At 35.7% G+C, this 11,389-nt stretch overlaps 3 protein-coding genes across 3 annotated transcripts; 1 reads left to right on the forward strand and 2 right to left on the reverse strand.

The window, feature by feature from the left end:
- The first annotated feature begins 851 nt into the window (after positions 1-851).
- On the forward strand, positions 852-8,755 carry LOC145224221 (stAR-related lipid transfer protein 7, mitochondrial-like). The gene is made up of 8 exons (XM_080090667.1): positions 852-1,367; positions 1,558-1,631; positions 1,750-1,848; positions 2,989-3,149; positions 3,378-3,422; positions 6,193-6,230; positions 6,291-6,475; positions 8,233-8,755. The coding sequence occupies exons 1-8, from the start codon at positions 1,036-1,038 to the stop codon at positions 8,376-8,378; spliced, it is 1,080 nt and encodes a 359-aa protein (XP_079946793.1). The 5' UTR covers positions 852-1,035; the 3' UTR covers positions 8,379-8,755.
- On the reverse strand, positions 3,328-5,967 carry LOC145224220 (uncharacterized). The gene is made up of 5 exons (XM_080090666.1): positions 4,137-5,967; positions 3,954-4,073; positions 3,803-3,880; positions 3,707-3,734; positions 3,328-3,625 (listed from the first exon to the last, which is right to left on the reverse strand). Exons 1-5 carry the CDS (start codon positions 5,792-5,794, stop codon positions 3,431-3,433), a joined length of 2,079 nt encoding a protein of 692 aa, XP_079946792.1. The 5' UTR covers positions 5,795-5,967; the 3' UTR covers positions 3,328-3,430.
- A 58-nt stretch (positions 8,756-8,813) lies between the features above and the next one.
- On the reverse strand, positions 8,814-9,523 carry LOC145224222 (swi5-dependent recombination DNA repair protein 1 homolog). Its single transcript, XM_080090668.1, has 2 exons — positions 9,167-9,523; positions 8,814-9,106 (listed from the first exon to the last, which is right to left on the reverse strand). Exons 1-2 carry the CDS (start codon positions 9,503-9,505, stop codon positions 8,903-8,905), a joined length of 543 nt encoding a protein of 180 aa, XP_079946794.1. The 5' UTR covers positions 9,506-9,523; the 3' UTR covers positions 8,814-8,902.
- Between the last annotated feature and the right edge of the window lie 1,866 nt (positions 9,524-11,389).

The raw sequence follows: 11,389 nt of genomic DNA on the forward strand, positions 1-11,389 counted from the left end.
ACATGTTTGCGAACTGGAGACAAATCCGGGGCAGTAAGGTAAACAAACGATTTTGTCAAACAAATCGAACAGCGTAAGTTGTATAATACTTCGTTCCGTTTATCGACCATTTGATAGAAGAAATCAAATTTACTGTAATCTTGCCTTGTTTAATTGTTGAATCTGTCCTGCTTTTGCGCCAACCCTTTTGTGCTATTACGTCACAATGGACAAACGTATAAAAGCAGATCTGTGTTTATTTATCTGAAGCACTGTGTTGTAAAATGTAATTTAGAAACCGGCCAAAAAAAAGGTACGTTTTACTTGTGTTACGTTACTTTTTACGGTAGTGTGAACTTCAAGTTTTGCTGACAGTCTGTGAAATTGTAATATTTATTGTATTGGCCTTATTAACGATTTCTGCAGCACATGTTGGTGATAAAAACCAAAAAAGTGTAATTTACTAGGTAATGCCGCAGAGGTGTGAAATCAGTGGTGCGTACAACGATATCAATAGTACTTTTGTGGTCACTGCGCGGCGCACGTGTGTAGTTACCGGTGAATTGCACGCATTGAGGTTTTCACTGGCGTCGACTTTGTAATCAAAGTTTATTTCTTTATGGGTGCTGTTTCGCTCTACAGTAAACTTGCGTGACTGGAATTCCATTGATGCCGTACAGTCGTTAGTAGCTATGTAACAAGTTCAGCACAGCTAATACTCACAGACTGTGACAGTGAATTAAGAGTCAAATAAAGCGTAAATGTAAACTGTAGACCGAATTGTGCTTACAGAAAAAACGTTTAATTAAACATGAAAACTTGTTTTATTTGTTTTTGACGAAACCACCCTACTAATTTGCATTTTTTTTTCACCTTAATACAACTCACTTACTTGTTTTTAGTGCAGATTAAAAGCTTATGTGTTTGCAACTTGCCTGAAGTTGAATGGAGGTCGATATAACGTTAGTTGGTGACCACTGTTAACCACTCTGACAACGTTAAAAAACTTACCCGAAACGTGTGTATGGAGTTATTATTTGGTGTATACGAACAGCTATGATTTGGAAACAATTTGTTACAACTTGGGGCCGTGTAAAAACACACCAAGTCCTGTCAAAATGGAACAACCGGTGGAAGAATGCACACCAGAAAATCACTAGGCAAACTTATATGTTCAATAATGGCACATTTGCCAACTTTCAAAGACTTTATTGGAGTTACCTTATTCGCCATTACCAAAAGTTTCATCGTGGATTTGAAAAAAGTCGTCTTCTTGCTTTACTTTTCCGTCGCTTCACTTCTTACAGACCACCAACTTACATTTTAGCTGGTGGTCTGTGTTCGTTTTCATGGCAGGAAAATTCAATTAAAGATGAAGAGATTTGGGAGTAAGTGATTTGTTTTTGGAACTTGAACCTTAAAAGTAGTTGCAATTCGCACATTTGAGTGTATGTCTAAGCTTTTGCTCAGTTGTGTGTCTAATTTCAGCTAAAATAATAAGCATTGGTTTAATATGTGCATATATTTGCAAAAAATATATATTGCTATTAACAAGAAAATGTTATTATATTGTTTCAGACACATTAATGAACTCAAAATGCTGGAAGGAATAGAACAGTTAAATGCAAGTGTCAGTAGTGAAGTTGTGACAGGTGCTTTGTTTTTTACTGTTTTTATGTTTTGTTTCATACAACAAACTGTTCTAAACACTTTGGTAAAAAAAATCTTGCCGAAAATGCATTGTCAAATTGTAATATTTTTACTGTACAGCACATAATGTTCCTGAACATTGGGAAACAGTGGTTAATGAACCAAACTTGAAGGTCTGGAAACTTCCATTCAAAAACACTGGTTGCATGCAATACAAAGGTGAGACAACCACAATAAGAAAATAGATTAAAAACTAGTCTTGCATCAAAGGTTTTGTTTGACTGAACATTTCAGCTGAATATGCTCTTTTGCCGTTGTTTTAGTTTCAGTCTAAGTTGTTTTGAAAACTTAAAAGTGAACTTTTTAAGTGTTAAATTATTGCCAATTTAAAACATTGCAAACAAACTGATTGCTGTATCTAAAAATCAAAATCCACATCTGCAAATTATTGGTATTTTAGGTTGTTGTTTTGGAGTGTCATGAGTGAATTTGATCTTATGGCTGTAAATTTAGTTTCAGTCCAAACTTTTAAAGAGTTTTGTTTAATACACCAGTTTAAAAAGCCTACAGACTATTAATTGTGCTGTTCAATTGTATGTGAAGTTAATATATATATCACAGAATGCAAGGCCCATTGAAGGTGCCATGCCGAATCAGCCTGTCACCAAGCATTTACCACCATATAGCAAGGCGTAGGCCAGATTTTTCTAGCAATATGGTGGTGAATGCTGGGTGACGGGATAATCCAGTATGGCGTATGCCGTGGTCGCTGGTCTGCATAGACCAGTGGTTCTCAACCTTTTTTCTTTCATGGCCCATTTTCATCAAACAAAAATTCTGTGGCCCAGTAAATTTATATGAAAGAAAATTACAACTATAAAATAGATTCAGAAAAAAAAATGTAGATCATATTTTAAACAGATGTTAAGTTTAAAATAACTTAAAGAAAAAAAAATCATAAAACAGCACTTTCCCTTCTTTTAATCAAGCACTTTTAGTTAGGACCAGAGTAATTGGACAATGGATATGCTGCTACTATCTGGCTTTATTGTAATCACAAAGTAGTTTATTACATCATAAACATAAGGTGTTGCAGAAACGCAAAGTAACTTTATACCGTAAATAGATTAATTCAAATAAAATCACATTCCTTCTCAATTCCTCCCCAAACCATTATTCTTGTAAAATTGAGTGTACTGACACAAATCAAAGTATTTTTTTGATTGGTCTGTGGCCCAATGAAAATGCTTCCATGGCCCACTGGTTGAGAACCGCTGGCATAGACGCTTCAGGGCTGATCTCAGTTATGAGTTTATGTTCATCTTAACTGAAGTTAATAAAGTTCTTTATGTATTACAGTGTTTGGACGATTTCATGATGTTACTGCAAGGCAGTTTTTTGACGTACAGTGTGACCTTGAATATCGACAGAAATGGGACAAACTGGCACTTGATGTCAGTATAGTTGATGAAAACAAAGAAACCGGGGAACAAATTTTACGCTGGATTTCATATTTTCCTGTAAGTAACACTAGTTTATTCTATTTTTTTTCACTAGTTTGAAGCCATGTTTGTTTTGTATTTTCGGACACTTGTTGTTGCAAGTTAATAATTAAAGGCATAAACAGAGTGTTTATGTGACCTTTTGTGCAATTTGAACAAAGCATAAATAATTAATGAAAACATTTTTTTTTGCTGCCATGCATGTTTGCATAACCACACTATATTGTGTTACTTTTTTTATTGCAGTATCCATTAAATTCAAGAGAATATGTATTCATCCGAAGATCAGAGGTAAAATACTAAACATATTCCTCCTGTTTGTAAATCCTTCCTCTCTTTCTAATGTACTTGGTGCGTAGTTTAACTCGATTTTTCTTAGCTTTCAGTTCTTGTGCGCAGGTACACTTGTCTGGGCACTGTTTCTTGCTCTTTCTTTTGCGCTTTTTCTTTCCTCTTTTCTTCTTTCGTCGTTTTCGACTACGTTTACCATATTTCTGAATATACGGCATGCATTTTTAGGTCCATATATAGTGTAGTACAGACAGTTATTCAATAGAAAAAATTGTGTCCCATACCTTTGTACGTCTGGAGTAAGCCTTGCTCCTGAAATTGGTATCTTATTAACACTTGTCTTCTTATTCAATTCAATTTAGTTTAATTAAACCCCCTACCTTCGTTTACGTCGCCGCTTGGACTTTCGTTTTCTTTTATCAACCATTAGAACTGCCACTGTTTTCTTTTCAACCAGCCTTAACACATGTAAACATGATGAGAAAATGAGTTGTCTGGACTTTGTGGTTCTTAAACTTTGAAAAAACATACCTCTTTCCAGCAAAGTAATAATTTCCATTTTTTAGTTTGGCTACCCGCATTTTAATCATCCACTTCAGAACGTAGGCCAAAAGCTCGTCATTTTTGAACTTATATCTTAACTCAATGTACCTGAACAAAAACAAAACAGATAGTAAAGCTTTGTGCCAAAACAATGTTTAAAACCCAACATACTTTGAAATAGCCATTTCGCTGGTCATGTTAAAGGGCCTTAAATCTCGGATAGCTGTTTTTACCATTGCGATGAATGTTGGAATTCTACCACTTGGAACTGGTGCACCTGAACCTGTTTCAATTTCAGGAAACTCTTCATCTGTGTTGCTGGTGGATTGGTCGCTTTTCGATTTTACAGACTTTCCCTTTTTTGTTTTTCTTCCAGCAGCACTAGGAGTTGGGGTCACATTTTGTTTCTTGTTTCCAGTACATGGTTTCACACAGTTTTGTTCCTGGATTACTAGTTTCTTCTCACCTTGTTTTGCTTTTTTCCGTAATGCTTCTATCACCCTATCTGTCAACAGAACCCACTTTGTTGCTTTTCGTGGCCGTGAACCTCCAGCTTTACATTTGCGTCTTTTCAATTTAATAATTTTCAACCGTGGCTTTTTTGCTTTTGTTGCAATAGGCTTTCTTTGTGACTGCCCTTGTGTTTTCTTCACCTTAAACTTGCTTTTACTTATGGGTGTTTTTGAAGTATTCTTTTGTTTTGAATTAGTTTTATTTGCTGTTCCAGCACTTGGGTGAAGAAACCATCCTGTACTTGCTTTTGGAATTTTTGCTCCACATTCACTGTTCTCACATGGTTTCCATTGACGAAGCATATTTTCCTGTGACTTTGTCTTGCGATGGGCATTTTTGTTGTAGTAGAATGATTGAATCATTTCTTGAAATCGCTTGCAACAGGAACATGATGCGATTGGAACCATTGCAGATTCTGTTAAGTCTTTGGTCGCTGGTTTCTTTTTAAGCACAAACTGTAGAAGTGATTTGCTTTTCTTTGAATTTCGTTTTCCTCTTTTAGATTTTGCCTTAGCCTTCGGTTTACCTTGAACCATTTTTTTGCTTTTCTTTGCTTTAGGTATGCTTGATTCTAGTGGGTGCTTCTTTCTTTTGAATTTCACTTTCTTTTTCACTGGCTTTAAATTTTCCATCTTTTCTTTGCTATTCTTTGGTCGCTTTGTAGATATTGTGCTGCTACTTGTAGTAGGTCCAGTGCATTCAGAACAATCGCACTTTGTTTTTTCTGCTGATTTCTTTCTTTTTAAAATGTTTAAGGATGACTTAGCAAGGACATCAGCATCAGTTTTTTCTGTGTAATCATCCGTGGCCATTGAGCGCATGCTTTGTTGCAACATTGATTTAAATACTTCAGTAATGTTAAGATTATTTCCAGCTCTGCACTCTATACACTTACAGTGGTCGTTTTTTTCTACATGGTCTTGTGACCCTAAGTGGGTGACAGGATCTTTTGTTTTGCTTGCCGGTTGGTGCGTAGATGCATTCAATGCTGTATCACTTTTTAAAAGAATACTCATGCCACTATGTTTGCTGGTACAAGTCCTAGCTTCTTCTTTCTTGCGTTTATCATTACATTGTTGGCAATTACACTGATCTTTGGAAGTTTCTAGGCCCATTGGCTTCCTTTCACATCCTGAAGAGTTCATCAAAGACCCAAAGATTGATTCAGATGAAGATTCAGCTCTCCTTTTTTTGGAATACCTTATTCCAGATCTTGTTTTGCCAGGTTGTCTTAGAAAGTTACTGACGAAATATCGCTCTTGGCCTTTCTTACTGTCAGACCTTTTCTTTCTTGGTTTGGATTTTTGCTTTCCCATGTTTGTAAGTTTTTTTTACATCATGGTTGAAATAAAACCCCACTTTCAGCTAATTAGTTAGAAAACAGACATTTTTTATCATAGGCCAATTATCCATTATGATGTAAAATCCTTTGTTTTTGACAGTAACTGTGTGACATCATAATACCCTTTTGTATAGTATTTTACCTTGTGTGAAACTAAATTTAGCATGAAATATTTTCCTAATATGTTGTTCTCTGCAAGCTGCAGTTTGGTCAAAATATGTCAATTATGCTTTTCCACACTGTGTGAATAAATGTGACTGTAAATTAGAATTGGCAAAATATCTGTTAATACATAGTTTGCTATTTCCTTGATAAATGTACTACATTGTGTGTATGTGTAACTCTAAAAAAATGCTCTTTTTATGTCTACAGATTTACAAAGAGGCAAATGTATTGGCACTTTTGTCCAGGTAAGCTAAGTCTTGTAACATAGGGAATATGTAATCTAGTAAACTCTGTTCTGTCCAAAGGTCAGTCGATCACCCGAAATGTGCTCAGAACAAAAAGTATGTGCGAGTTCCTTTGTACGTCTCCGACATTGTAATTAAGCCTCACACCCATTTGGATGAGCCGGGATTGGATTACCTTCTGACATACTGTGATGACCCACAGACTTCAATCCCTTCGTCTCTGTCCGCATGGGTAGTTTCAGCTGGTATGAAAATAAACACCTAAAATTTATTTTTGTTCGCAGCGACTGTTGTTTCTATTCATTTGCTGTTGACAGGTATTGTGTAGTCATCACTGGCGCCTAGAGTTAACGAAACGCGAGGTGGCACATTTAACGTCACAACACAATGTGCTGTTAATACGTCATATACTTGTACTGTTACGTCACGAAGCAGCGTTGTACTTTGAAGGTCGCACAAACAGTATTGGGTTGTATTCTCTTCAGAACGGGGGTGTACAGCCCTTATCACTTCTGGGCCAATGGCCATGAATAAACCGCGGTCCACACCTTTATTATATTTATTGCAGCGCAACAAACACGTATATACTGAGTTAACAAGTACAGTCGCTAGCAGTACACTGGAATAGTTTAGCGGGCAACACACATCTTTTTAAAATGTTTGCGGGGACTGCAGGTTGCACACCTCTGGAGTACGAATCAACTCTAGTTAAGAATAATTTAAATCACTCTTGGCCTTAATGCCCTGGCTGCTACATTACAATTACATGAAAGTGGGATGTTTATCCCCTGAATGTACGACTGTGTGTATTTTTTTTCTACTTGGCCTTTCTTTGCAAAGATCCACCTGCTGCGTTCCAAACGAAACTTTCGCTAGAACTAGCGAGTTATTGCCGAATAAACCCAATAATTTGAAGCCGTGCATTTGTAACACACCTTTTGCCGGCAGTGGACATAACGATAATGCTCTGTAAAAACTGATTAACGCATGTTTCAATTATGGTGTGGCACCATTAGGTGGAAAAGACGTGGTTTGCGTCTTAAATACAAATAAAGTTCACATTTAAAAGGCAGACACACTATTTTTTGTGTCCTAGACGCCTTTTCTTCGATCGAATCGAAAACATTATTCGGCGAATACAGCTGAACAGATTTGGCAAAACCAAAACTTAGTACATCAACCGAAAAAATTAACATTACATCAATGCGCTTAATGGCAAAAAAAAAACGCAAAATCCGTTTGTACCTGCACATATAGGCGTCGTGGCCTATTTCCTACTTTGTTAATTAGGGGCACACTAACTGGCAAAAAATGTGGCCAAATTGCCAGCTTTGCACTACCTGGAAAGGTATTTGGTTCATAAACCGGTTTACTTTAGTATTCTTATGTAAAAGTATACTGGTTTTAATTATTACACAGTGTAAACAGGACAAGCACAGTTGTGGTATTCAACTGGCATGATTGTTTTAAAGAAACTTTACTGTTTAGGGATGTTTTGACTTTTAAATTTTATTATACATACAATGTGTTATAGTCGCGAGTTCCAAACGCATGGTTTTAGGTTTAGTGACACTTAGCATGCTTCTGAAACATTGGTTACCAACCTGAGCTTTGGGAAATGGTTCCAGTGGTTAATGATTTTTTAGATGGATTACTATGTTTGGTGACAAACTGGATAAGCACTTAAACATTCATGGAATTGCAGGAAATTAGGTTTGAAGGATATCAATTTTCATTCTAAATGTTAGCTGTCATTTTTATGTCTCAATGTGCGGTTTTGAAGAAATATGTTTAATGACTAAATAATTTTTGTACTCTTTATCCTTACTTAATAAGATAGCCAACAACATTCTTCAAATAAGGCTAGTGATCTATGGCCTGTAACAAGTTAAGAACCACTGGCCTACAGACATGTTTCATTCATGAAATGGGCCTGTTGTTACAAAATGTTTGGTACCACTGCTCTATACAAATTTTCACCTAACTTCTATGTGTTGTTTAGGTCTTCCTGATTATGTCAAAAGCATACACAAAGCAGCACTGAATATTCACAAACAAACTGCTGTGGGTCCGTCCTGTTCAGCAACGTCTTCAGAAATTTGCGATTTTCCTGGATTCAGTTCCAGAGAAGTAGAAGCAGTTTCATAAAATCTCAGTCAATTTAGAAAAATTTCCATTACAAGTGGTGTTTGTGTTATTGCTTTTTTTCAATTTGTGTGTGTGGCAAGTTCCTTTATGATATGCAAGTGTACTAGCAACAAATGATTCTCCAAAATCATGTGATTGACTATTAAAAACGGCGCATCGCAACACTAAGAAGTAAACTTTCTCATTTTGTCATTCGGTTTGTTAAAAAGCACTTCTAGTAGTCTTATTGTGCAACTACACATTGAAACTATGATGTTGCATTGAAACTATGATGTTGTAGCAAAGACACTTTTGTTCTGGAATCAAAGCTGTGCCAATGAAAGTTTCATGGTTTACTGTGGTTTGGATTGTTTAATAAACTACTTTTGTACTGTGTAGTAACTAATGTGTCACTGAATGGTAACAGAAGAATTAATGTTACATTTGAGACATAAGTAAAAGATATGTTTTACTGCTGGAAAAAGGGAACAACGAATAATCAAATAAATAAAATATGTACACTGTTAAAACTACTCAGCATAATGCTATAAAGAACCTTGGCTTTTCGTCATAAAGCTTTGTGTTTGCTGGTCAAACTTTATAGTTTCATGATCAATACCAAGGTAAGTTATAAGCTGCCCCAAAGTTGTCTCAGGTTCTTTAGGGGCATATTCAAGAAGCTCAATTAGTGCAATTTGAGATGCTTTTCTCCATTTCTGTATCAGCAGTTCAAGGGATTTGATGTTGTTCTGTAGAATCAAAATAAGTAAAGAAATATTCTTATTAGCATGGTTAGCACAGAGACCAACCTTTTCTTTGTGATTTTTCACAAGTTTAAGCTTCCTTAAGGTTTCAGTATTTTTCCTAACAGTCTGTTCAATTGCATCATATTGATCATTCAGACTTTTTTCATTTAGAAGATCTGGCTTGGAATTAGATACAGGATTACATTGCCTATTTGAAACAGCTTCCTTGGCATCTGAATTTTGATGGTTGTTTGTTTGTTTTTCTTCGCTTGTCACTGCATCATTTTCAGCTTTCGCTTTAAGGTTTTCTTCACATGCAACCACAGCACTGATCATCAGAGACACATCATCATCATCATTCAAATCACCGCCTAAAACATTACCACTAGTATCATCTGTCATTTCATATTTACAATAAATGTTACTGTTGGAAATAAAACAAATATTTTATTCATAACTAAGTGCACACATGATACATACATGAATACATCTAGTAGTAAAATAAACCCTAGCTGTACAGTGTACATTAATAATCTATATCGTGATAAAATGAAAATTATACTTTGGTCTGTGAAACGGTTCAGTTTACTTGCAATAGGCAGACCGACAGAAGGTATACACAGTGCACTTGCAGCAAAAAAGACAGAAATTACAATTACATTGCGTTAGGTTATTTTCCATCACAAACATTTGTTATTTACAAATATTTGGTTCCCGCCAAACCAAAACCACATACGCGCACCGTATTTAACCGACAAGTCAATGTACGGTATGTATTTCACACAAACTCAAATGCTGGTTCCATATGTCTACTTTAAAACAATCAGAATAATTCTACATAAAATGATCTGAATTTTGCCTTGTGTAAATCAAGAAATAATTCTTCTTTGTTGCGCAAGTTTTATGCAAAATGTAGAAATTACGTTCGCTTTGGCGAAAGTTAAGGTAAACGTCACAATTGTCCTGTTATGTCACAATCAAAAAGACTAGTTGTTTTCAATTGGGTGACGTAAACTTTCGCAATTAGTTTACAATTTACCTTGCCCGTTGTACTTGAGTGTTTGTTGCTGACAGTTGTGACAGGTGTAATACATATAAAAGAGCTTAGCTATGGAATTTTAGATAAATACTGTTGTGTCAGGTGACTGCAAGTTATTTACAAATTGTTGTGGTTTCTTTACCAAACTGACTGTATCTGCCGATTTTAAGTTTGGCTGCAGCTTCGTTTGTGCAGTTTTGTTTCCTGACCTAAATGAGGATTCTTTGCTTGTCGTGTATGATTTGTTCGGTCGGTTAGAGGCGATTTAAATGCGGTTTGTTGTGTGTTTACGTGCGACTTCGTGATATTTATGGTTTGGTTTTTCGTTTACAGAAAATTTGTTCTTTGACTGTTACCCGCGTTTTCATTAGCCGTTTCTTGTGTGGCGTTTTGGGGGTCATGTGTACGCAATAGAAAACTTTATGGGAGGCTTTATTTAACAGTCAATTCTTTTAAAAAAAAAACATGCTACAAATTTACAATAATTACCCTTACAGTCACTTTCAATCAAATTCGAAATGTCACATAAAAATTCCCACACTCCTGCAAGACATTTAAGTGAGGCGATAAATGTTTTTTTTATTGCAGCCTCGCTTTCACGGGAACTTGAGAGAGAAAAATCCGCTGGGGCCCACAAAAGCAACAAAGCGAAGTCGGTCATTTCAATTTTACCTTTTATGTTCGGCTACACCACTCTCTCTATTTTGGCCATTTTACCAGTAAAATATATAGACTGCAACTTTTCTTAACTGTACTTTTTTACGTATAGTACGACGGTTGTCGAAAGTTTCCCACGTACAAGGTTTTAAAAGTTTTGTTTTATGTTTCGAGACTTAACAAAGTACGGCATTTCTTTTGCCACGTGGTTACAAGGCGTCAGATCTCCGTCCTGCAATTACGACTGTCGTTAAGCTTTGTGGTAACCTTAATAGGCGAAACATTGCCCTAGGATTTTATTCAGCGAAATGAATTGTCGACAGATTGGAGTTCATAGAATGGTGTCGCTTTGAAATAAAGACAATAACTAAATTAGGTGAAGATGTCACTATCACTCAATTGCTTTGAGAGGCGAAAAATTACAAGTTTGTTTTTTATTTTAAAAATTTTGCGACACTAATGTCATAAAGTACCAATATTAAAATATCGTATTTGATATAATTTTTACGTTCAAAATAAGAGATTAAAATGTGTTTACCTTCTATTAAATAAATAGTATCTATTTAAAGACAATAATACATATTTAGAAG

Source organism: Phallusia mammillata, chromosome 4, assembly GCF_965637545.1.
Source record: "Phallusia mammillata chromosome 4, kaPhaMamm4.hap1.1, whole genome shotgun sequence".
Lineage (NCBI taxonomy): Eukaryota > Metazoa > Chordata > Ascidiacea > Phlebobranchia > Ascidiidae > Phallusia > Phallusia mammillata.

Excerpts from the sequence above, each read along its gene's own strand:
- LOC145224221 (XM_080090667.1), top strand. The coding sequence starts at position 1,036 with ATGATTTGGAAACAATTTGTTACAACTTGGGGCCGTGTAAAAACACAC. Across the intron at positions 1,849-2,988 it reads TGGTTGCATGCAATACAAAG|TGTTTGGACGATTTCATGAT; the intron begins GTGAGACAACCA and ends TATGTATTACAG. Across the intron at positions 3,150-3,377 it reads GCTGGATTTCATATTTTCCT|TATCCATTAAATTCAAGAGA; the intron begins GTAAGTAACACT and ends TTTTTATTGCAG.
- LOC145224220 (XM_080090666.1), bottom strand. The coding sequence starts at position 5,794 with ATGGGAAAGCAAAAATCCAAACCAAGAAAGAAAAGGTCTGACAGTAAG. Across the intron at positions 3,735-3,802 it reads AAGCGGCGACGTAAACGAAG|GAGCAAGGCTTACTCCAGAC; the intron begins GTAGGGGGTTTA and ends TACCAATTTCAG. Across the intron at positions 3,626-3,706 it reads CTTACTCCAGACGTACAAAG|AAATATGGTAAACGTAGTCG; the intron begins GTATGGGACACA and ends CCGTATATTCAG.
- LOC145224222 (XM_080090668.1), bottom strand. The coding sequence starts at position 9,505 with ATGACAGATGATACTAGTGGTAATGTTTTAGGCGGTGATTTGAATGAT. Across the intron at positions 9,107-9,166 it reads TGAAAAATCACAAAGAAAAG|AACAACATCAAATCCCTTGA; the intron begins GTTGGTCTCTGT and ends TTGATTCTACAG.